The following is a 26767-nucleotide window of genomic DNA, read 5'->3' as shown; positions in this document are numbered from 1 at the left end:
TTAATGAGCAGCGAAACCATTGACACCTTGTTTAGAAACACTAACAGCAGATTTCTGGTGTCCAACATTCTCCTCTTTAATTTCATCAACATCATCATCATCAGAATCTAAAGTAAACCGCGAATGTGAATCCAACTTCTGCAATTCTGCACTGAGCAGCTTGTAATTCGTGAAATCACCGCGCGAGATTCCGTACTTGTGGCCGATAACTGAGTAAACCCCTACGATCAAAACCACAAGAAAAGCAAGATGGCAGTTGAACTGAAGCGTTGCTATCGCTCTACCCCTGTGATACTCGGGATGCCCTTTGCACTTCATTGTATAATTCCCTCTGCTCTTTTCATGTAGAGAACAGCCGTGAGCAATCAAACTGGTATAGAAGGAGAAACCCATTTGAACAAACCATGTCCCCTGAAGAATCAAACCAACTCCACGAGCCAATCTTGGGAAATTGGATTTGGAGGAAACAAATTCAAGAACGGTGGAGAAAATACAAATGGCTATCGGGAGAAGCAAAAGATCGAAGTAACGATTCTCAATCCCAGATGGGTCTTTCCTCTGAAGGTAAAAGAGGAGAAATTCTTGCCCGAAGCCGATGAGAGCAATGAAATTGAGGATTGAAGAGGGTAAAGGAATGGAACCAGTAAAATCGACCAAGAGACCGACGGCGGAGTAGAGAAGAAAGAGAGAAACCAGTGCTATAATCTCTAATTGGAGAGCGAAGCCGACCCCATCGTTGGCGTGAAGGGCATCGATTAAAGATACTAGAGAGTTGAAGATGAAGAAGAACGAGAAAACAGATACAGCGATAAAACTAACAGAAGAGGAGGATGGATTCTTTCTAACCCGGGTTGTTGTTGTTGTTCCTGCAGTTGTTGATGGAGTGTGCGGTTGGGAGAGAGGAGAGGAGGGATTTAGGTGCGCGTAGGAAGAGATAAGGGCCTCCCAAGCGCCGATTAGCATGAGCCCGCCTCCTGCTAAGCAGTAAGTGAAGAGACCCATCTTTGGATGAATTTGATCTCCTTTGCTTCTACTGTATTAAGGGAGATGGAGCTGAGATCTCATCTGAGAAGGGGCTGTTCTTCGATCTTCTCTGGTCTTTGTTCAACCAGTTAGAATTTTTTAAGTCCTCCTCGTTTTTCTGTGTAATGAACTCACGTTGGACTTCGCCAAAATAGAAAATACGAGGCATGCTCAATGGGAGGTGGGTTTCTTCGAATGAGAAAGCTTACACGTAGTATTCTCTCTTTGTTTAAGTTTTAGCCGTAGATCCAGTAACCAAGTCATTTGATGGTGTAAAACGAAGCATATGTAACGTTTTTCGATATCTTCAGTTGAGACTTGAGAGGGATTCATCATTCATGGAGTCATTTTATTGGGATACTCAATGTGTACAAACGCGAAGATCACCGTTAATTGTGGGATCCACTGCTCTAACGAGTAACGACATAGAAGTTAGAACACACACGTTTTTATCATCTTTTCTGCATCGCGATTCGCAACGATTTCAAAATTTTATGTCTGCCGTGAGGAGCAGATCCCAATTCGCCGTGAGGATGCTACCATTCAACCCGACCAATCCGGTCCGATCCAATCCGAGTTGGCCGGTTTTTCTTCATCATCGATCAATTTCGGGTTAAAAAAAACATAAATCGATGGTTCGATTCGGTTTCGGTTTTTATGTGTGAAAACCGAACCGACTTAGATATATATTATATATAATATATTTATATATATATATATATATCTGATATATTTCAGTTTTACTATATATATATATATTTCAGCTTTATTTAAGAAATATACATATTATATATAAAATTTCTGATATACAAAATATCAGTTTTAATCCATCAAATCATTTTTAATTCTCAGGCATCCAGCCTTTGCTTTCTTAGACTTGAATCCTTTACCGTTCACACTGAGAAAATCATTTCCAAAACCGACCCAACCCGATTCAAATCAACCAAGCCGGTTTTACTTAGTACTGGGTCGGTTTCGGTTTCATTTCTAGGTAAACCGATCAGGTCGGGTCGGTTGGAAAAATGCTAGTAAATCAACCCAACCCGACCCGTGAACAACCCTAATCTTCAAACTCGAAGTTGCTTCAAATTCGGAATTGGAGTTCACATTTGCGCCTCACAAGTGGCACCCCATAACATCCCACATCACATTCTCGCCATGTATTGGGAACATCTCCCGATGATGTACCAGAATCGATGATATCATTATTAAGAGATGTTCCCAATACAGAGCAGAGATGTGCTGTGGAACATTGTGGGGCGCCCCCTCGTGGGGCGCATATGTGAACACCCGGAATTGCTCCTTATGGAATGCTCCTCACTCCAATCTCACGGCACTTTAGCCCCACATCTCGAATATTTTCTATGTTTTCATTTGTTGGGTGTAGCAAATATTTTCAATACGAGTTGGGATCACCAGCTGACGAAACAAGTTCCAACACCCTACCAACTTGATCTCGTAACCCACCATAAAAGTAGAACCTATCATGTATGAGATGGAGTGTCATGTATTGTTGGTAGGGTGTTGGAACATATTTTGTTGGCAGGTGATATGGACTCTTCTAATACAGGCTGAAGTGTGCAATTAGGTTGGTGTGAGGAGCGTTATCTCACAACAAACCTTAATTCAACTAACAAGCAAAAATACTAAATTAGGTAGGGTGAGGTGTCTAGTAGTTGCATCAATTGGTTCATTTTGTGGATTTTGAGAGGGGAAAATTGGTCAATGGGATTTTGGTTTCTATTGGCCAAGATGCCATTGTCTTTTTTCATATTTATGCAGGGTTTGTAAAAAAATTAGTTCCCCGAGGTATCACTTACCTGTCAAGTAAGTGCTACCCATCTCTTAGGTGGGTAAGTAACTTTCCCTCCTATGATAAATTTGTCAACTCTTGGATGGGACAAAATTGCCTCTTCTAATAATAGGTTTTATGGCTAAAATGGTCATTATCTTATTTACTTGAGAAATAAAAAGCACGTGTAAGTGTATTTGCCTAGTTAAGTATTTCTCAATAAACACTTAGATAAGTTCATTTACCTGGATAAGTAACTTATTGAAAAGTGAATGGGCCTAAGTACAAACTACAAAACACTGGTCACCAATGTGTGCGATAACACTATAGTCCCATATAAGGTGGGTTCAAGTTTTAAAAATATTGGTATCGTATATCACATCGAAAAGCTTCGATATGGATAACAATATACTTTGGATATACACGGATATGATGGAAAGATATGGGCACCATTAGATACATTAAGAAAACTCTTACAAATCCTACAAGTATATTGATTACACTCATATAAGGTTAAAATAACTATGAATATGGTCTAAACCCACAATAAATGCACATTTCAATTGCTTATACGAGGAGATGCATTGCAATCAACAATGTTGGAAAATGTAGATAGCATACAATAACTTTACTAAACAAATTTTGAACTTTCAATCTATTAAAAATTCATTACAAAATACATCATATTGTTGTTATATCAATGGGTTTGATAAATTATTGATAGATCCATTCTATAGTTCTCTCTACAAATTATTTTGTTTCTTTTACAAACCCCCACCTACATTTTTATAGCTTAGTACTTTGTGTATTAAGGGGCATATTATGTATCCTTGATGTTTTTAGTGTTCCTCCTTTTTGTTTAAAACAAAAATATCTATGTAATAAAGGAATACCAATAAATTGCAACACTTGAGTACCCTAACTTTCAAAAATAGACACTTGGGGGTCCATCTGTTAGCATTCTGTCAGTTAAACATTACATAATGTTAAAACTATCATTCCGTCATTTAAATTTATATACTTCGATTAATATCATATAAGTTATTAAGTTAGTCAAAGGACCAATGCCTTCTCTCCACGATGACATTTTCACATGGACAACATTTAAAAGGGACTATTGGCGCTTCAACACAATTTTTTCTAACAATGACATTCTCTAGTGATTCTTTTACTTCGTTGGTGATTTTCTACTTTCACAGGTGAAGTCCACCTCTCCCCATGATGACGTTCTCACGTGGACAACGAATAACAAGTTCAAATTTTCAACACCATTTAAAAGGGACTATGTTGGCATTTCAACAAGTTTTTTTTTTTCTCTGGCAACGACATTCTCTGGTGATGATTTTATTTTGTCGGCGATTTCTTACCCTTATCGACAAAGTGCTTTCGTTCAACTCTCTCCTACTTATTTGTAGGGATTGGAATGAGCAATACCCAGATAAAAAACTACCCAACTTTCAATCGGAGTTGTTTTGGTCATTTTTAATTTTTTGATTTTAATAATTTAAAATATACATGGACATTTTGATAATTTTACTATACATCATAACGTGAATTAATAAAAGTGGACCCAAGTGTCTATTTTTGAAAGTTCAAGATACTTAAGTGTTGAAATTGAAAGTTGATAATACATATCTGTCAATCTTTCACCATCCCAAAAGTACAAAATACCTATATGTAATTTACCCATAAATATTTTGTAATTTAGAAGACCAACCAACAATTAATTTTATTTTTTCAGTGAAACACAATTAGTTTTATTTGGTAGGTACACAATTATTTTAATATTTTTACTATTGAAACTATTTGATAATGCCAGTTATATGAATTCGTAGTCTTCATTACAGAAATAATAACTTTATATACAATAATGAACATTTTATACATAAAATAGTCTAATGAAAACTATATTAACAATAATAAAATCACAATTAATTTTATTTATTTTTGGTAAGTACACAGTTATTTTAATATTTTTATTTGGGATACGGACATTCGGACTAAGAACCCTTTGGAGCAATCCAGATGAAATGCAGACAACTGTCATTCTTGAACACACCAGATGGGGCCCACAGTGAGCCCTGGCCTTTGGAGTGGCATTACCGTTTTCGGTACAGATGATCCAACTGTCATGGGCAGCCTTAATCACCGTAAATAATCTAATCAACGTCGAAGTACCATTTGACTGAGTGGTTTTGTGAAACACGTTAGCAATTTCCCTATATTAGATTTCGTAATGGCAAATGAATCCACGAACACGAGGATCGTGCCTCCGCACCTTAGCGTCAGTTGTATTTTTCCTACTTGAACGGAACAAGACAACAAATCTCCCCTACAGGCTACAGCTTGTACAAAGCAATGAAGCAAAGAATGAAAAAACAAACAAATGTTGGTATCAGTATACGTATACGGTTACTTACCCCACGGAAATCCGGTTGAGTACTGGGATGGTTGTTTCGGGTATACTATGGTACGGATGGGTTACCGTGGTGTGGGTCACCACAGTTGCGCACCGTCCGTCCGACCAATATCGGATGGCGATAGTAGCGTTGCAATGACACAACGGATTACGGAAAAACGGCTCCGTTTGGTTTGGGCTTTCCTCTTTCGCGATTCCGTGCTGCCTTTGCTGGTAGGTTTGCAAGTCATCATCGGTCATCAAACACAACCCGATTTGTGAGTAAAGTATATATAAGTGGCTTCTGTTGAGCTCATCTTCATCATGTTCATGTCCGTTTAAACTGCGTTCTACACTTACGGATAAGCGAGGAATACTATAAAAAGTAATGGAGTTGAGAGGTGCTCTCTGTTTCTTCCTTATCGTGTTTCTTGATGCTTCCATGTCCGTACATGGGCGCTTGCTGCCCGAAAAGAAACCTGATCCAGCTGATGCTGCTGCCACCGCTCGATGGCTGGTTTCCCAGAACTCCTGGGCTATCTTAAGGTTCTCTCTCTCTCTCTCTCTCTCTACACAATTTTGTGAAGGAAAATTATTTAGTTTCTTTGTATCTGATTTTTTGTTTTCCGACATGGGCTTTGTTTATTTATTTCAGTTCTGCGCTTTTACTTTGTTTAAAAATCATGTCATGAAAGAGAAACCCAAAATTGCAGCTAATAAATCGGTAGAAATGGCTTGCAAAACACTAAACAATGGATTGATTTCTTTCTTTACTCCTCTCAAAGAGAGATGAAAGCGTCTTTCTTCTCTTTCACGAAAGATGGATAAGCTTTTGAGAGAATCTCAACAAGACTCTCCTATCATACATATGAGGCTTGGAGAAAAGCTAGAAGATAGTGGAAATAGGCCCATTCTCCAGTAACTTGAAATAAGGCAAAATAAGTCAACTGGTTGGGTGCTCGGGGAATACCAGACAGTTAAATAGAGTACTCGTAACATGAATATTTCGTGCTATGGTTCTATTTGTTTATCTCGATATCAACTTGAAGAACCATTGCAGTTTTTCTATTATATTTTGAAGGATTTCTCTGTTCTAGTAGATGAGTTTAGTATCTTTTTATCATGAGCCTGAAGATTGTTATACTTGTTGCAAAGAATGTATCACTTGTCCAGTTTCTATTAATAATTCATGCAAATCTCTTTTCCACCTGCTCATGCTTATCTTACTGCAGTTTGGAGAAGTTACGAACTTATTGTTCCGAGGGTTTTGATTGGTTACTCTTATATTGGTGTCAAATTTTCCATCTGGAGGAACTATCAAAAAAAAAAAAATTCCATCTGGAGGTATTGGTGGTCAGCCACCATGCATTGAAGATCTTTGCAGTTTATAAAGAAAGATGCTGTTGCTTTTCTATGTCAAATAGGGGTCATGTAGTTGTAGGATTCAGAGATTTTGGAATTCAAATACAAGAATTAAGGTAAGCAGAAGCTAACAATGTAAAAGGTGAGGTTTATTTTGTGAGATGGTAAAAATCTCAGGCTGACAAGCATGAGAACATGGATTCAAGCCTGAGGGTGGCTACTCCTCCCCGACCTTCGATATCTGTGACCATCACTGGGTAATGGCTCCTTTTTTCAAGTTAATGCTGGAGTAGTCTGAGCTTGGTTGGAAGAGGAGAAAGATTCATTATTATGTGATATTGGGTTTGACTGTCATGTTGACTAGTTTTTGTCTATTGATATCCCAAGATTTATGATTTAGGGCTTTCACAGTTATTAGTGGAGGCTTGGGCCAAGCATGATATCTGAGCTTTGATTTTGGGAATGAGTTTCTTGGGAAGGGTAGGTTGGGTTAGGTGGATCTGGGCCAGAATATATTAATACATAGAAAAATAATTTAGAAATGATGAATCTGATATCTGGTATCCTCACTAGAATCTTTAAGCCAGAATCAAAAAATAAATTTAGAAATGATGGTGTGTCTAATCTCCATTATCCTTACCAAGAACCTTTAGGCCAGTAAGAAACTCTGTTGAGAAATAATAACAAAATCCTGGTGCATCCTGCAAGGCTGCAAGAAGAGTCTGGATCAGCTGAGCATGGCATATTGCTGGCTACGTGCTGCATCCAGCTATACATTGGGAATATTGGTGTTTTAAAGTACAACCAATGTTCTTGATGTGCGGCAGGATGCGCGTGGCCAGCAATGTGTCATGATAAGCAGATCCTAACTCCTGCAAGAATGCCTGAAATACTATTAGTCTTTATCTATACATGTACAACATTACAGGCTTCAAAAGGACGCATTGACTTTCCAATGGAGTGTAAAATTTATCTAAGCTTCCAGGGGCTTCCTTTCATGTTAAAAAAATAGTGAAGGGAAAGGGAAGACTCTGGCATGCTTGAAAGGCTTCCAGATGATTTTCACACTGAGACCTGTGAAATATATGGACATCTGACTGGATGCACCAGATTTCTCATACAAAAGGGAACCTCCTAGGTGGTGGGAGTTAATTGGGTGAAGAATATTTGCACTGAAATGCTCCCTACCCTTAAGAATCTTGATCTCAACAAACAGTTCCTGGAGGAGTTAACCTTCCAAGAAGACATTGATGACCCGACCCATTGACAGCCCTAGCTGCAATTCATGATCCAATCCACTGGAGAATCTCAATGTGGAATCTCCAAACAACTATAACAAAGATTTTAACATATCAATCTTGACTGTGAAGCTAGCAGGGACAGATTTTCTGTGGTATTTTCACCATAACTCATGAAACAGAAAATCCAATACTACTCCCACAAGTAAAATTCTGGTAAGACTATCTGGACACACACACACACACAGATACTTATACAGGAGAAAGCTAGGGCCGTTGGAATGACATCATGACCAAATTCATTTGCCTCATTCTCTCAATCAAAAGCAGCAATCCAATCAACAGCTTGATTACCTTTCACAAAAAGCATGTGAAATCTGGATCTTGATTGCTTTGTTTCTGTTCATGCTAATAATTTCTTGAATTATTGTTTGTAGGTTCCAACAATAACCAAGTCCCCTCAAGAACAGTTAGGGGCAATTCAGAACTGCTGAATTACTTATTGCTTTGTCTTTTAGTGGGTAGAATAATAAAATGATGAATATTTAGATGTAGAGTGGTCTTTCTAACATGCCATTTAGCAATCTAGCTTCTAACTCTATTACTCATTTTCTAAAAGACAGCAATATTTAGGATCAATTTTGAGCATAATTTGGACGGTTTTATATTTCAATAATTTCCTTCTAATTTATAGAGAACTTTTTCACCTTTATTATTTCTGTTGAAAATCTTTGGTGAGTGTCGCATCTTCATCCTTATGAATAGGGTAACAATGATATATGATTAAGCAAATTGAGAGATGTCCCAACTTGCCCCTTTCTTTAGACATAGAATAAATGCCTTTGTGAGTATGATAAAATTCTTCAAATCTGACAGAAAGGCTGTGCTTTTCAAAACCAAATGGTCAATCGCTTTAATGTGGAGAAAACCATAATTTAACAAGATTAAGGCTCTCATATGGATTCTTGATAATGGTTCTCAATTTCTCATATGGATTTTTAATAAATGGTCCTTTCCTTAAAAAAATAATTAGTAATAATGTTATTTTTTTAAAAAATTGGATGTATGGACTGTAGTTATATAACTCAGCTGTAGATTTTCCCAGCACATCTAGGATAATTGAAGACCCTATTGCTGCACAACCGAACAGCTTATTCACAGGTCGTAAAAATGGGCAGAAGTTGGTTTGTTTTCCTTCAACAGATTAGAATCAGTACATTGCATGGCTAAGATAATTCTTGATAATAAATAACATGCTTACACACTAATATCATAAGAAAAAAAAAATGAAATGACTAACTAGGAGTTGGAGTTTTATCAACTTTATGCAATTCCTCAGTCTAATATGTTGCTTTAGAGAAAAAAGGAATTAGTTTTGCAACAGAAGAAAAATTGGAGAGCTACTATTTTATGTAGTTAAAATTGACAGTATGCTTGAACTTCATCTTGCAGTGTAGTGATTGGTTAGTTATATATTGCTTATGTAGTCTCGCTTCAATAAATTTAGCCCATTAAGAAGACATTCTCTTATGGGGACCACTGCTTTGTGCAATGGGAAAATCTCAGGCTGAAAAGCATGGGAAATAGGTTTGAGTCCGACAGTGCTCATGCAAAAATTGCTGGAGGTTAGGTCTGTATCTAGCCCACCCTTCCCAAAACCCTATATAGCTGGTATAAGCATTGAATAATGGCCTTTAGAAATGTGTTCTCTTATGTAGTGCTGCCTATTTCTTCTCCTGTTCTTTCTCTGAAGCACTACAACCCTGTAAACATTCTTGTAACCAAAATGCACTGAATGATGAATGTGGTGGAATTTGAACTTGATGCATGTTGTTCTGTTTTTGCAGTACCATCTCAAGTGAATTGGGAGGGGCTCCCTTTGGGTAAATACTCCCCTGTTCCTGAGACATTTTCAACATTCACTCAAGTCATTTTAAAATATGCTGTCTATAACAGAATAATCTGAAAACCCTGCAGGAATGTGGTTTCATTTAGTGATGGATTGCCTGATGAAGGATGTGGCATTCCATATTTCTATTTGACAACTCTTGATCCTACTGCCAGAAATGCATTGAAGGATGATAGGTCTTCATTCACAGTCAGCGAGTACCCGATTGGATCTTGTGGAAAGATAGATCCTGAGAACCCCACTTGTGCAAAACTTACGCTTACAGGAAAGGTGATGTGGGTTTACATATGACTACTTCTTAATGCCAGAAAGAATATATTGCTTGTCTAGTTTTTTCTTTAATGCTTCCAACCATTCATTTCAACCATCCCAATTAAATTGACATCTATAATTATTTATGTAAATAACAACTTGAAACTTGATTTTTGATAATATAATCTTAATAAAAATGACTTTAAATTAGTAAATTATTTATATGTTAATAAATCAAGTGTTTTTAACCAAAACTGTCTTATATATTATCTATCAAATTTACCCTTTTAGACATAAAATATAATGAAAATTACAAGAAAACTAGGAAACCTTTATATATTATTAACAAAATAATCGATTTGGAACAAACAAGAACCAGAACCAACCCAATTACTAATCGGGACAAAATTACAGAACCGGAACCAATATAATTGGTTTGGTTCGGTTCGGTTGGGTAGAACCGACTCATTGACAGCCTTATGGGCAACCCAACTGAACTGGAACATGACTTTTCTGCTCTGATATAAGTATAGTACTCCACTACTCCTGAAGCACCATAACTTCGTCCTTGTACATGTAATAATGCTAAAATCAGTAAATCTTAATCTACTAATCTTTTTTTTTTTGATCAGTAACAAGATGCTTTATTAAATAATTAAATTTGTGAAACTTTAAGTACAAGAAGGGGAGGTAAACTATCTTAACTCCCCCACAACAGGGAACAATAAAGAAAGCTAAAAATTAGCCCAAAACATTGATTCCTTAAGCGCCCCTTGCTTGGCTAACCCATCAGCCATTGAGTTAGCGCTTCTCTTCACCCAACTGTACTTCACCTCAATATCCCTACTCAGCCATTTAAATTTTTTCTTTTCATTTCTGTAGCTCCACAAACCATTGCTGTCTTCCTTCAGCCACCTAATCACCACCTCCGAGTCCCCTTCAATGACCAAGCATCGAATGTTTAATTCTCTTGCTCTTTGGATTCCTTCTAGAACTGCTAGAATCTCAGCCCTAAGAGAGTCACCGTCTCCAATTGGGCCTGAGAAAATAGCATTAATAATCCCAACCTCATTCCTGAAAACTCCCCCAATCCCAGAAGGCCCAGGATTCCTTAAGCTACTACCATCAAAATTCAGTTTTATGAATCCTGAAGGGGGGGGGGGGGGACCAAAGGTTTAGAGGTCTTCTTACATTGGGCCAAGGTGGCTATTTCTTTCCACTTTCTCAATATGTCAGCCATGGAATAACAGTTTAATGAAATGAAGTGAAGAAGCCAGGCCAACCTGAACCAACCCAACTGGAAAAAGTTAGGGTTGGGTTGTGTTAGGTTTGGCCCCAACCTGAGTTAACCTGGCCTGACTTGCATTCCTAATCCATTGTAGATTTGGGAATTTATGCTAAGTGGAAGCCCATAGATCTTAAAATTTAAGAATGACATATTTCATACCAACAAAAATAACATGTTTTATTGCTAACAAAGTAATTCCTGGTTATATTTAAACTTTAAATCTGCTTAAAGTTTCTATTTTGGGTAATTTATTTTTGAGATTAACTCTAATGGTATTGCAGTTGAAACTGGTCGACACAAACCCCAAAGAAGCAGAATTTGCTAAACAGGCATTGTTTTCAAAGCATGCAGAGATGAAGGGTAACAAAACATATCCTGAATATATCAGCAGCTTGTCTTTCTGCTAATAAACGTGATAAAGGGGCTTAGTAATAACTAATACATGCTGTTTCTTTCTCTCTCTCTCTCTCTCTCTCTCTCTCTCTCTCTTTTTTTTGCTTAGCTCACAGTGTTGACTCTTCCTTTTTGATTTTGCTGGATGACAGATTGGCCCAAGGATCACAATTTCCAATTCTTCAAATTAGAAATTGAAGATATATTTTTGATTGATTGGTTTGGTGGTCCTAAACCTCTCACTTTGGATCAGTACCTGCATCCTGGAATGTGAGTAGTAATACTATAATGTTGATTATAATATTAATAAAAGCATTGTAAGATGCCTTAAAGTAAATGTAGTTTTGATGTGTTGATCCTCCATGAAATAAAATAAAATGATGTTTACTTCTACGAGTGTTTCCTTCTTATCTATCCATTAATGAGTTTCCTTTTCCCAAAATTGGGCCTCTGCCATCTACAGGAATCAACTTGCTTCCGCCCTGTGAATATTCCTCCTTTGCTCAATTCCCCATGTCGTGTTGGCTCTGACTGTTATACCATTCATGTTATTATGTTTAGTATTCGCCCTGGTGTGTTTGGGATAAACATGTTCATCGTGTATATTTTGTGATCCTCCGTTATATTGTTAGCATAAAATCACAGGGAACAATGAAACTGTCAGTATAAGTTCTGATCTATAAGGGCCTTTTTTGTATTTTTTTTCTTTCTGAAAATGCACATTAAGATGTAAAAGAATTGTGTAAATAAATTGATGGTACAGAATGTTTCAAAGATTTTCTATGTTTTATGGTTTGCAAGTTGTTTACTCTGCCTTTTTTGTATTTTTTTTTCTTTCTGAAAATGCACATTAAGATGTAAAAGAATTGTGTAAATAAATTGATGGTACAGAATGTTTCAAAGATTTTCTATGTTCTATGGTTTGCAAGTTGTTTACTCTTCTGACTTTGGCCGATATTCCAATGTTTGAGGGCACCATTCATGTAATCAGTTTTAAAGTGAATGAAACGGGCTGTGTAAGCCTCTAAAGTGAATAAAAGTAAGTAACAACAGAATAGAAATAATCAAATAAAAGAAGAAAATGCTCTATGATTTTGTGCACAGATACCTTACTTGGATGAGGCTATTAATATTTTTGAGGCCCCAATTATTTTGACAAGGTCGCATCTGCATACTGTACAGTATATCTGATCTTGGCTTAGGAGGCAAAAAGTTTGTATGTCAAGTCTCTGAGACCTGGAGTGGGCTGGGCAGTCCTTTTAGTAATTAAGGCCCATTTGGTTTATGGGAATAGGGGTCTGGAATTGGAAACGGAATGGGCTATTTTAATTCCAATTGTTTGGTTGGGTAGAATCGGAATCCTATTCCCATTTCTGGTGAAATGACATTCCCCTATTTGAGCGAATGGTCATTTCTTTTCTCTTTTTTGGGAATAAAATCCTATTCCATCTGATTCCAATTCTTACTTTGATTCTTGTCTGAACCAAACAGGCTACGGAAATAGACCATTCTGATTCTAATTTCACAGGAGCACCTTCTATTAGTTGAAATCAAGAAGGAAAGTTAGATGCCAAAAATAGGATAATAGTTCTTTAAAAGGTAATAATTTCCTACATAATCTTTTCAGACGTACTCAAACCATATCTGCAAACAGAAAGTAATATACTTATATGCAAGGTGGGATTTGCTTTTTCTTTCTTTTCAACTTTATTTCCTTTGAGTAGTCACCTCTAATGAATTATATTTCACGAGGCATGCTAGCTGGTAAATCCCTTTTGCCTCTTTTTCTTTTACAAATTGGTGGACGGGCGCATCATTAAAAGACAAAACATAATTAATCTTAAGTAGAACTTGATATATGATGTGATAATGACGATGCTGTTGATTGTTGGAAGAAATTTTAAGGTTCCTACTTTGTACTATAGGAAGCCTGGACTCTGCAATATTATCCTCTCTGTTTATTTGTTTTTTTTTTTTTAATAAAAAAGAAGCAGTTCATGTTCAATTGTTTTTATCTAGAGATTTACCTTATGTTTAGCTTGAAGGAAAAGGCAGGGAAAGAATGGGAAATGTAGGGAAACCTTTACAAACCTTATATTAGGTTTCCCTGCCTTTTGCTTCCTTTTCCTTCAAACCAAACACAGCCTCACGTTATTAAGAAATTTGGATTAGTTGAATGCTATAGCTGTTCAGCAGGTGGAACCAATGGTAATGCCCCCTACCAGTGAAAAAAGTACATGCGGCCCATAGTGAGGTCTCATGTATTTTATTACTGGCATGGAAAGATATCATTGGTTCCACAGCCCACTGAATAGCTATTGCGTTCAACTAATCCTTATTCGTTATTAAGACTTAGTTTGGAAAGAGTCAAATATAAATATGGTATAAATACATACAAATGGTATAATAATACAAATATATACAACATAAATACATACAAAATAATATAAAACTCAAGGTCTTGCACTCTACATATTTATATTTGTACACCTTTCAAACCGAACCTAAGCCCTAAGGCTCAGTTTGGAAGCAGTACAAATACAAATATGTACAGCGTAAATACATACAAAATAATACAAAATATAAGGTTTTGCACTCTACATATTTGCATTTATACTCCTTCCAAACTCAGCCTAAAGGATTAAATTTATTATGAAGATGCCTGTGTGTTCCTAACGCCTGGTTTGTTTGCAGTGCACTAGTTCAAAAGCATGGGAGTGCAAATGATTTGTATGTAAATTTTTACTTAATTTTGTTTCAGTTTTGACCTTATTTTGTTTAATTGCAGTATAGTGTAAGTAGAATAAAACCTGAAGTAGAGCAAAGTGAACACAAAGCCAAATTAACCAGAATTTGCATTCTCATGCATTTGTACTAGTGCAAATGAAATTATACTGCAAATAAACGGCATGCCCCACCTAATTAATGGCCCGCAATTTATTTTAGTTGGCTCCATTATGTTCTGAGTTTTGACTTGATGTATGGACCAATTTGTTTCCCTGCTCATATTTATTCAGGATTTTTTTTTTCTTCTTCTTTCTTTTTGCTTGGAAAGAATGATATTTGTGGACTAGAGATTACTGATTTCCAGTCTTTTTCGTGGTCCACAATGAGAATGACGAACTTGTAGATCAAAATTCTAGGAGAAGATTAGATATATAAAAGCTGGAGCAGCATGTCTTCGACGCCCAGCACTCCAGAATTGCAGAGTTTGGTCTTAGACAGATTCCTGATCAATATTGTCTTATCCATTCAATTGTATACTGACTTTTTTCTCTAGGCCTCACACAAGTCACAATCTCTTTTTATGCATAACTCAACTCGACAACTCTAGAAAAGAATGGATGGCATAATTAAGGATAAACTTCGACTGGTTGCTATTCATGGTGGAATCACATCTTGATTGCATTCTTCTTCATGTGGCTATGAAAAGTCAGATTAGAAATAGACATCCATGCAATCTACATCTAATTTTGTGGTCATTGTCAGTGCATGGAGTCTAAACAGATAACATGTACAAAGGGCCCTTCAAGTTGCAAAGTCAGTAAGTATTGTTCCTGCTGCTAGCAAATGGATCGAGTGCTTTCAAAGGCCCCATCTTTCGCTCGTGCATGGTGGCTGGTGCATCTGCATCCAAAGCAAGAGGAAGTAAATTCTACTTTAGTACTCTGATTTTTGGGGTAGTGTCAAGTTAGTACTAGAACTTTCAAATGTGTTACTGTAAAATCTAAATTTTCAAAAAGTATTAAGTTGGTTCTTGCCGTTAATTAACTATCAGTTATCTATTTAAAAGTTTAAAACTACGACTGAGGTGTCCGAGATTCTGGATTAGATTCAAGTAATGAGATTAACCTTGAAGTACAATAGCAATACTGAAATAAAAAAAAGTGAATTTCACCTTTGACCCAAACACGTTTCGCCATTTCCACTTGACAGCCTTTCGAGTTTCGCCTTCTTCTCTCTGTAAACATGGACTTTCCTCCTCTTTTCCGTCACCATCAACCCCACAACTTAAAAAGAAAAATCGGCTTCCACAGTCCTCACGAAAGATAACCCAATCCAGGAAAACTTCAAAAGAAAATAAAAAGGGTACAACGGATGAGTTCTTTTGTGGAGAGGACGGCGAAGAAGAGAAGCAAAGAGGAAGACTTCAGAATGGTGGGAAATGCAACGAAATCACAGAAATTTAACAGCGAGTGGGATGTGAAAGCTCTTCTTAGTGTTGATAGTGGAAAGAAGACGATGGGGAACTTGGTTCAGAAAGGAATGCAAGGGGTGGTGGCGATTAAGGTTGGGGAGGATGTGAAAAGGGTCGTTGGAGATTCTATGTTTACTACGGTGCCGGAAAACTCGACGATAGAGGGTGTGATGGGTTGGGATGAGGAATGGCCCTGGTTCTCGAATCTGGTGGAGGAGCAAACGTTGTGGGGTTGGTTTTGGTTTCCGAGTTGGGATACAGAGTGCATGGCGGATGGGTCTTATGTTACAGATAACGAGGTTCTTTGGGACGATGATATATGGCAACTGAAAGATATCAAGGAAATCCCAAGCCCGTCATTATCAACACAAGAAAAACGAGGAAGATGAGAGGAAGGAATTACATACGTATTTTCGTTATTGTTTCTCTATGAATTCGTAAAATTCAACTCGGACTTCAAGTATGCAAACTCTTCTTTAACGCCCTCGAGTATTGCTAGCCGGAATGCTCAACCTTTGAATCAAGAACATTTCTGTAGTTGGAAGCTTGAGTAAAGTAATTAAGAATGAAAATCTGAACTCTGCAGAGTGCCCAAGGTTCAGGCAATAACTGGATGATCACTCGTGCATTAATTAGTAGATATTTACAGAGAGAAAATCAGGTAACATCCATTCTCACCTGTAACTTCCTATCTTTCATTCTTGTTTTTTGTTTTTTATTTATTCTCTGCTGATTGGCGCTTGATTGTTGGCCGTTAAATGCGACAGGTTGAGCCGATCAGCTAACGGGGTTGCTTGTTATCGTTTTTTTTTTTTTTGTTTTTTTTCAGTATTGCTATTGTGCTTCAAGGTTAATCTCATGAGTTATATCATTCAGAATCGGAAGGTAGAAGATAATAAACAGTGTCTTCTTTCGAAGGGCAGTTTTGATATTTAATAAATAACTAACCGTTGATTAACCGTAGGGATTAGTTTGATATTTTTGAAAATTTAGATACTAGAGTGACAAGTTTAAAAATTTGGATACTAATTTGACACTACCCAAAATTCAGGGTAGTAAAATGAAATAAAAATTTCCCTTAATAAATTTCCATGAAAGACGGGCTTAGAGCTGACAGGATGTGTTCCATCTCTCGAAAAAAAATAAAATAATGGAACCCACGACACCAAAACATGTTGGCGAACATGACAATGAAAAGAACAAGAGATGGTTTCAAGAATTTGTGTGGTTATCATGAAGAAATATATGTTAAGGGGTTGTTTGGTAAACAGTATTTATCTTATGTAATGACACAATTATGAGCGCAGAATTCTGATTCTAGAAGAAGAGAAGTAACAACTGATTTCAGTTTTCACTGTCATAGAGTAGACTAGAGTAGACTTTCGGTGGGCAAGCTTAAAATTCAATATATGAGGCGCCCTTGATGTTTGCCAACACTCTGCAGGCCGCCCATAGTACAAACGTGTTTTTTAACAAAATCACCAGCTGAAAGCTCCCAAATATGTTATTACTTGTTACATTAGCTGCAGCAGTTCAAATTTATTTTGTGTTTCTTTTGAGGCAGAAACAGAGTTCTGGTAGGGATTTTGCCCCACAGTTCCACTCCTTTCAAGATTTTGCAGTTTGTCTCCAGACTGGTTTTGTAGTCATAGGCTTAGTTTGGGAGTGTTAAAAATAATTGCTTATTTGAATAAACACTTATTTTGGACCAGAACCACATCAATAAGTATTAGTTCAAGAAGTTCAAATTTTGAATTTATTTTTAAGTATTTATTCAATAAACGCTTATAAACTTATTTCCTTTCTGGCTTGTCTTAAACTGTCACATCATTTTGAGAATACCTATACTATCCCTATTTGAATTTTGGAATAAGTGCATTTTCACCCAATGCTCATGAGCACTTATTAGAATAATTACTTACTTTTAATCAATTAATCAATATTTTTGAAATAATCACTTTCAAATTCTGCCATTTTGAATCTTTAGGCTGTATTTGGAAAAGATGCAAATAAGTGTGAATGCAAATATATAGTGTAAAACAGTTCATATAACAAAATTGGGTTAGTTTTATATTGACAAATTTACCTTCATACCAAGCAGACTTTTAGTTATAATGGATGTAAATATGAATTCCAATAAAGCATATGTTTTTTTTAATCAAAAGTCCACTTGAATGCAAATTTCCTTCTTTTTTTATTGATTTACTTTTACATCTTATTATCAATATAAATATGCATTAATCTATCATTTATCAATGCATAATATAATATTACTAAACACAGATAAAAATAAACTAGAGTACAAATTTACCCTGAATTGAAATTTACACTCCATTTGTATCATTTCCAAACGCATCCTTAGGGGATGATCCATTTCAAAGCAACTGAACTATCATTACTTGTAGTTTCTTCTTAAAACATCTCTCTCCTCTCACTTATCTCTTAAGCAAATTGTGAGTTTATCATTTCAGTGACAATAAGTTAAAGCTGACATCATTTCAGAAACGTACTGGGGTGGATTGCAGTCCATTTGTCCCAAATATTAAAACCTCCCTTGAGTTCTGACAACCCCCTGTGTTTTTACTTTAACAAAAAAACTTCCCCTGTAGTTGTGAACAAAGATGATGCAGATATCTTCCTTTTTGTAGTTGTGAACAATACAAAAATTTATCAGAAAGCTTAAGGGAGGTTTTTATGATTGTCGATACCTATAAAGGCTGTTGTACCCCGTAAAAAGTAAACTAAGCTCATGCAATTAAATGACAACGAAGCTATTTCACTACTTATTTGGGACCGCTTTTTCTAAACCTCAAACTTTACTTAGGGTAGAGGGGGAGGTGGGGGGTACCATAAGCTTTTATTAACGATTAAAACAGAATAATGACGTAGGAGGGGGACGTAAAAAGCCTTACCCCTAGAGAAAATCTATTTACATAGAGATCATCAACACTATGAACATTAACTACAAGTAGAATCAGATGATGTTTCAATTAAACAAAAAGAAACCTAACTACAACGCAAAAAAGGGATGCCGAGTCCATTGTTCCGAAGCAGTCTCTGTATATCATGATTCACGTGGTAGATCCTCTATTGGATTAAAGATTGAGTTGCTATATAGGAGATTCAGTGATTCACTTCCCACTTTGGAAAGACTATTAACAACTTGATTCGCTTCTTCTCAATGATATCCATCCAATACTAAAGCTACCAAGGGATTCTACAGTATCTATTCACTATGTCATACAGTAACTAAACTGTTGCCTCTACAAACAGGTTATTATTTATTATTCCATACCAACTGTTAAAAGTAGCTATAAACCTGTTAACACTGTCACTAATGATTCCCCTATAGAAACAGACCAATACAAAGAACATTCAAAAAACAAGAGACTTTGTTGCGCCCAAGATACATCATGCTGCAGTTATCAAGGAAATTCCGATATAAATATCTGTATCCATCGTAGTAGTCGAACTTTTGCGGAATGAATGAACAAATGACTGTGTCGACAGGTGTGGTTTTCCTCAGTTAAATCCTTCATTGCTTGAGGTTTTCTCATTTCTTTATCTCTGATGGGAAAAAATAGAGGGCGGCTGAATGATTTAACCTATTGGGAACCATAACCTAAGAGTCTTTATATTTTGATCTAATAGGATCCCATTAAGTCTATATGGGTCAAATGTGGTATCCACCCATTAAATCCCATACCTACTTATTAAAGTCTATGGGCTTTACATAACTGAATCACTTAATTAAGCCCACTTATAAAATAGCCCATCAATGCAATTGTTTCATTGAATATGTAAACCCACATAATAGATATTAAAACCCAACATCCCCCTCCCCATTGGGTCCAGGATTTCTTCTTGAACATTGAGGCCCTGCTTGGTTCATGGGAATAGGGAATTAAAATCAAAACGGGTTATTCCGGTTCCAACCATTTGATTAATAGGTTAGGTGGAATCAAAATCCCATTCTCCCATTTGAGAGAATGACCATTTCCTCAGAAATGAAATTTTATCCTTGCTGATTCCAATTTTTATTCCCATTCCTGTTTAATAAAGCCCTCTGGCTCCGGAAGTATAGTAAGATGAATCACTTTCATCTTCAAGCTTTCACACAGCGGATTCTCCCATTTCCTTGAATTGAGAAACTTGAAAAGCCATTGAACCATATTTAGTAAAAAATCAGAAAGCCAAAAATAGGCTTACAATGAACCGAAAATCAATTTTCTGGTGATGGTGTTGGAGAACATAATTGGTTTTATTTTTAAAAGGGCCACATAGATAAAATTATATTAATTTTGCTGACATGGCACTTGTTTTGTTTTCATAAAACAAAACCATTGCTGACCGGGTTTTGTTTTCATACATGTACAACACACATAAGTTACCATATCTTCGCTCTTGATTGGTTCCTTAGCCCATTGTACATGATTTTTGTTTTCTTGCCTCATCCTGTTCCAGCTTATATTTGTCTCCTCACAAAATAATGAGATATATTTTAAATTTTAATTTTAAAAAGTAGTAAGCTTAAGAGGTCGTGACTCATGACCCAATGTTGATGGGATGGGGGCTGGATATGGATATGGAACCTAACCTTCAACAGTTAATTTGTTATCTAAAATGATTATTTTCTTTTTAAAAAATTCAAACCTGCATTTTCATGTTTGTTAGCTTTAATTTTAGCATGCCGCCAACTGCCTACCACTCTTATTTGTCGGAAATATAAAATATAAAACAAGTTATTATTGTTGCCAAAATGCATTGAAATCATACATTTGGTAGAGAAACAAAAGGGCTCCACATGTTCACAGTATTGCTCTTTCCAATCCAACAACCCGGGTCCCATGGCACAAAGAATATGTTCTTCGGGCGGGCCACTAAGAAACGGACTTGGCCACAAATACATGACTAATTGGGAAATGGGAAGATCCATCCCCCAATGCCCAATCTAAATGATGCTTCTATAAATCTTTGGTTCGCTCAGCAGAATGCCATTCTACTCATCCAACAGAATGTCACCTTTCGCCCACTACTGCCTAAATAATTGCACAATCACGGATTGAATAATTGTATTGCTTTTATATAATCGAAATTCACTGCCCCAACCCAACCCCCCTCTTTAAACTAATTAAAAAAGAAAAAGAATAGAGCCTTTTTGCGTTTGATTTGCACAGAATACCTATATTGGTTTAGGCCTTGATGATAGGACTATTCCTATTAAAAATGCATTTATGACATCTTTTACTAATCCCCTTTTTCTGGTATATATATCACACATGATAGACAATTAATGACTAAAAAATAATAAAAAAATACGGATAAGCTCAATGCAAATTTCTGATTTTCAATGCAGGACTACAAACATTCAAAAGGTAAAAAATCCATATTTTATGCACTCATATTCACCTGTCAATTGGCACCTATCCCAAATGTATTTTAAACCTATAAATTCTGACCCTCTGCTGAATTGTTATTCTCTCTTAAAATAATCAATCGGGTGTATTGCACTCAAACATACGGGGTGGGATAGATTCCCTATAGAACATGCCCCATAGGACCCCACAGCATTTCCCTCCTATGAATTAGGAACATCTCCCCATGAGTGACAAATAGAGAAGGTTGATGCTCCCAATGCACGAAGAGGATGGGGTGTAGGGGTGCATTATGTGGGGGAGTCCATCTGAATTCATTACTTAGATATACTTACTAATACATGTATCTTTTAAAACTTTGGGATGGTGAATCTCATCCTTATAAAACAAATATGAGAATATCAATAATATCAAATACACATCAAAACCCAATTTTGGGCATTGAACATATCAACATTTAAATCATTGATTATAGGAGAGTGAAGGGTGGGGCAGAGCAGGGTAGACAAATTAGGTCATCTGCCAATAATCCCTTTCTATTCATTGACCCATTTGGATAACACAAAATCCTCATTAAGGAAACTACACTACACATCACTAAAATTCTTTTCCATTCAATAAAAGCCGCCGTGAGAGTTCTTCTCGCCGTGATACTCTACCGTATTAGCATGTCATGTGTTTTGGTGCGCAAAACAGTTAACATCGATCAGTCCCACTCGCTGTAAGCAATTAATACCTTCGTACCAACACTGTCACTGTCATGTCAATGATTCCTAAGTCTTCCGCTTTTATAGGTGTATGGGGGTATCTTAGGGTAGGACCAAATACTTAATACCAAGGTTTTTAAAATCAAATTGGGGTCAGCGAGTTGCTGATAAACGGTTTTTGACGAAATAACAGTTTGAAGGTAAATTCGAGTGATTAGTTCTTAGTTTTTTTTTGTCCGACCATTCAATCTGCTTCCATTTTGAAAATCATACTTGTATGGTTATGAATTCGAACTGGGTTTCAAGCATCCATGTAACTAGTAGATAATTGAGATATTAAGGGGTTGAAAGGTTATTTGGAAAGTCTTTTTTAAAAGATGTTTTAAAAACTCTGACAGTCAAAAGATGATATAAGCTTTTACATCAAGATCTTTACAGTTTAAAGAGTATTTGGTTAATGTGCATCTATCCGTGCGAGGATGAGTTGAATAAAAGACGAAAAACTTCATTTGGAATTTCTCGAAAATAGCCTGAAATAAATTTTCTGTATTTTTTCAGGGCTGCCGATTTCGACGACTAGATCTTTTACCAACAAAATGGGAAAAGACCAAAATGCGGACTGCTGAATTTCTAAAAATCCGACAGCTCATGCAAAATGACACGCCAAACAGAACCTAAAAAACCGCTTGAAAGGGCTTCTACATCGATTCAATGCTCTGGCTGATTTTCTTCCAAGAAATTAATCGAGAGTTTCAACAAAATGTTGATTTTATGGCTCATGTAAGTTTTTAGTTTTCTGGATTTTTATCAAATATCATTTTAAGGTTTTCGAGTTTTTCAACTCATGCATGTAACATCATAAGCTAAGCTGCTGTATGAAAGCTCTCCCACACAAGCATTAAAATACATCAAACGTTGAGAAAATTCTTCTTAGCTGTTATAAGCTATTTGCCTGCACGAAGATAAAGATTGGCTGTAACCAGGTGTATTAAGGCTGAGTTTATTTTCTTAGATAACAGAAAAATTCACTCTTTGAATTAAGCGTCTGATTGATAATGTAACCAGGTGTATTAAGGCTGAGTTTATTTTTATTCCTTGAACCCTTGGTTCAACCATTCTTCAAAAACACTCCGCTAATGGACTGAAGGTCAGTTTAGAAAAAAAATTTCTGACCTTCATGCTATGCTGGTTATGTCAGTCCATCACTGAGGTGCCCTGAAGTATGCGTACATCTTCAATATAATTCAAGAAGCAAAACAAATTTTCCATTAAACTCAAGTGTTTGCATTGTAAATTTCATTTACACTTGTATAAATGCATGGGTGCAAATAGGCTGAAAGTAAATTCTGACTTGCTTTGCTTCAGATTGACTCTGTCTTATTTGTTTCTAGAAGTAACCACTTTAAATGAAAGAGAATAGATGTAGGAGGAGGGTTATTTTCTGGGAATGAGGTAAGAGGCATGATATTGTGGTCCTCACTTTGTATCCATTTCAGACTTGCATTGCAAAAATACAATCTTTTAAGAATATAAATTATTCTTGTCAGGCTGACGTTCAAGTGATTATATGTCCATCAGTGGAGTGTTCATTCAAGTAGTGAAAAAGAACCGATAAATATATGCTCAGAAGTCGGATCATGATCATTAAACTCTGTTTGGGTCATTTATCGTCAGATGGAAAACGGGACTTTTGCTAATGCGTACGGTTTTATTATGGATAATAAAGCCAATTACCACTGAAGCAAAAACGTAACGTTACAAACACACTGCCAAACACCTCCTTATAAATCTCTACCTACCAAAAGCAAATAAATAGTAATGGTTCTTGATGATGCACAATCTGGTCGGTCTTAGCTGTTGATGATCTTGTCTCTGAAATGAGTAATAGGGACCTGAAACGGGAGGAGAAGAGAAGCTCCGGGGAGAACCCGGCGTAAGGGCTCCGAAGCTCAAGTTAGAATCCTTCAAAGGCAAGAATAACCAGATAGCGCGAAAGTTAGCATACCTCATCCCTGGGGGGTAGAAGCCTTTTATAATCACCTCGCGCACTCACTTCCAGGCCTCCGTCAGGTCAGGCATGATTACTTCTGAACTCCTGCCAGTTCGGGTGTCATTTCCTCTGGTCGGACAGAACCGCCACTGTTCCTTTTGTCGGAGCCGTCTCTACGGCTAGTGACGACGGTTGCAGGTGGCGGTGGCAGGAAGCCGTTTGAAATGCGGCTGTCAGGCGTCAGATCTCAAATCAGTCAGGTACGCCGCCCTTGGATAAAGACGTCCTTGGTATCGGGTACGTCTGGCTGGCCTGGTGCTTTGGAAGTGAAGTGTTGGAGTGGCGAGCGAGGTGCCTTGAGTTCGGTTTGGAGTGTTCCGAGCTGCCACGGGTCAGCTCGGGTCAGCTTTGTGAGGCTTGGGGCCCAGTACAGTTCGTGCTCCTTGTAGGGAGCTCGGGTTCTTAGGAGGGAGCTCGCTCTTATCAGGGAGCTCGGGCCCCTAGTAGGGAGCTCGGATTTAGGAAGCTCAGGTTTTAGGGAGCTCGGACCTTTGATAGGGAGCTCGCTCTTATTAGGGAGCTCGGGCTCCTAGTAGGGAGCTCGGATTTAGGAAGCCCAGGTTTTAGGGAGCTCGGACCTTTGATAGGGAGCTCGCTCTTAATCAGGGAGCTCGGGCTCCTAGTAGGGAGCTCGGATTTAGGGAGCTCGGGTTCTTTAGGGAGCTCGGGCTCCTAGTACCGAGCTAGGACTTAGGGAGCTCGGACCTTTAACAGGGAGTTCGCTCTTAACAAGGAGCTCGGACTAAGTACAGCGGTCTAGAGTTCGGGCTCGGTAGTGAGTTTGGACTTGCTTCCGATGTTCGCTTTGGATGCTCTACTGTCCCGAGCTGCTTGCCTTTGCCACGTGTCGGGCGATCTCGAGGTCGGGCCAAATTTCCCTTCATCAGTTCTGTTGGCTCACTGTTAGGACTTTGGACCTTTAAGAAAGGGAATAAGAGAGCCATGATGACTTGCAATGGCTTTTGCAAGCAGTGTGCCACAGTATCCCGAAGAAGACATGATCCTGTCGTGCATTGAAAACATCTCCTGATGATAACATCACTAATAAGTATGGGGGGCTGATTTGATCTCCATTAATAGGCCTAATAGCCCTTTATAGAAGCACCAGTCATACCTGACCCTGGCCTCGAATATACTTTTTAGGGCTAGGCCTATTGGGACCTTCTAGAAGCCGGAACAACCTTGATCAATCGGAACCCGCACAAACACTAAATTTTGATGAATATAAGCTGATTGGTTACCACTTTTTAGGGTAGTCTAGTAGTCTTCCCCATCCTTATTAGCCTCTTCCTTGTCTTTTTCCCAGCTACGTATCTTTCATTTTTTTTTCCTACCTTCTATTCCAGTGGTAGGGAAGGATGATGGTCAAAGACGGATACCTGATACCAAGTTACCAACCACTAAGGCGACAATTATATTCTTGGTTGGAAATTGGAATGCACCAGCAGGCAGCAGTTGATCACCACAGTACATTTGCTCCCGACAGTTTAACTTACTGCTCTTCAGCTTTGCAGTCCTAGCTTACGATCCAGTAATTGAGGAGTCTGAGTGTGCATGGTCTCAACAGCAACAACCATTTTTGCCGTAGATAGTTAAAATCTCGCTTTGCAGGTAGTAGGTACAGATTCAAACTCTGGATCAAAAATATTTTTGATATTTAATTAATTATAATAGAGTAATGAGTATTGAACACTACATTAATTATTCATGGTTTTTGAACGCCTGTTGATCCAAATATTTGGACCGTTCGGCTTAGAATTAACCGTTCAGTCAATTGGCTCCATTTTACTTTTAATCTGTTTCTTTGATAAAAACTGTTGATTTGATCAATGATCTGTTGATGTAAGTGGTCAAATCATCAATCCGTTTGACTAGGACAATGATTTTAGCCAATTTTTTTTTTTTAATTTTAATTTTTTTTTCTTTTTCTAAATTGAAACATACAGTCCTTTATAATTGAATTGGATCTGGAAACTGATGGTCAAAGTGGTTCGGGTTCTGAGTTGGATTTTTATAACATTGAGATCACTCGGTCAAATAAGCTCTAATAGGGGAGGTAATGAGGTCCCTAACAAGCAGCACTTTTTTTTTTCTGTTCCCAACCCTAAGCCTGCCAATATAAGGAGAAAACCTATCACAGTCTAGCAGCCAATATGACATGTATTCAAATTTCTAATAGAAATTAAGGCTCAGTTTGGAAAGAATATGAATGTAAATATGTACATGCAATGCAAATACATATAACATTTCGCACTTTACATATTTGCATTTGTATTCATTCCAAACTAAGCCTAAGATGAAAAATTGAAGGCGAATCATCCTTCATTCATTCCCATATCCTATTCATATTCAAGTGTGAATACAAAAAATCTTCCTCATGAGATGATATCTTCTTAAACGTTGCCCACTCACGGTCCCTTCAATTCAAGTTTCAAACCATCTATTCGTTGTTATGATTCCAATTTCCAAAGCCTAAAACATAATTAAGGGTGTGTGTATAAGGCCAAAAAATCAGTGACTGGCTGCTGTCGTAATTGTCTAGATTCAGAGAGATCTTCCAAGGATTGCGTATCATCTTGGCGAAGAGAATGCACAGACACAAAGAGACGAAATGTATGTCTGGTTGTCGATCCAGATGAAGACCCTCTCTATCTCTCCTCGACCCTTGTTGCTTCTAAGGTGCCGGGGTCCTTTTCTCCGTACCAGCAGTCTTATCCAGAGACATTGAGATGAAAACTTGTGTTTCGTTTTTGGATAGGCAGAGAGAAATGAAATGGAAGTT

At 37.2% G+C, this 26767-nt stretch overlaps 2 protein-coding genes across 3 annotated transcripts; one reads left to right on the top strand and one right to left on the bottom strand.

Moving 5' to 3' along the window:
- On the bottom strand, positions 1-1002 carry LOC104602755 (uncharacterized). The gene has a single exon (XM_010266556.1). The coding sequence runs from the start codon at positions 1000-1002 to the stop codon at positions 1-3; it is 1002 nt and encodes a 333-aa protein (XP_010264858.1).
- A 4412-nt stretch (positions 1003-5414) lies between these two features.
- LOC104595964 (Pyridoxamine 5'-phosphate oxidase family protein) lies at positions 5415-12559 on the top strand. 2 transcript variants are annotated; one of them, XM_010256918.3, is made up of 6 exons: positions 5415-5759; positions 9661-9696; positions 9791-9992; positions 11544-11622; positions 11808-11925; positions 12119-12559. In XM_010256918.3, the coding sequence occupies exons 1-6, from the start codon at positions 5602-5604 to the stop codon at positions 12141-12143; spliced, it is 618 nt and encodes a 205-aa protein (XP_010255220.1). In that variant the 5' UTR covers positions 5415-5601; the 3' UTR covers positions 12144-12559. The 2 variants fall into 2 exon arrangements, with proteins under 2 accessions (XP_010255220.1, XP_088758292.1); XM_088902166.1 differs by lacking the exon at positions 12119-12559 and having other exon boundaries at positions 5426-5759; positions 11808-11929.
- Positions 12560-26767: the final 14208 nt, after the last annotated feature.

This window comes from Nelumbo nucifera, chromosome 3 (assembly GCF_055504915.1).
Source record: "Nelumbo nucifera cultivar China Antique chromosome 3, China Antique-T2T, whole genome shotgun sequence".
In the NCBI taxonomy this organism is placed as follows: Eukaryota; Viridiplantae; Streptophyta; class Magnoliopsida; order Proteales; family Nelumbonaceae; genus Nelumbo; species Nelumbo nucifera.
This window is presented reverse-complemented; position numbering and strand designations above follow the sequence as displayed.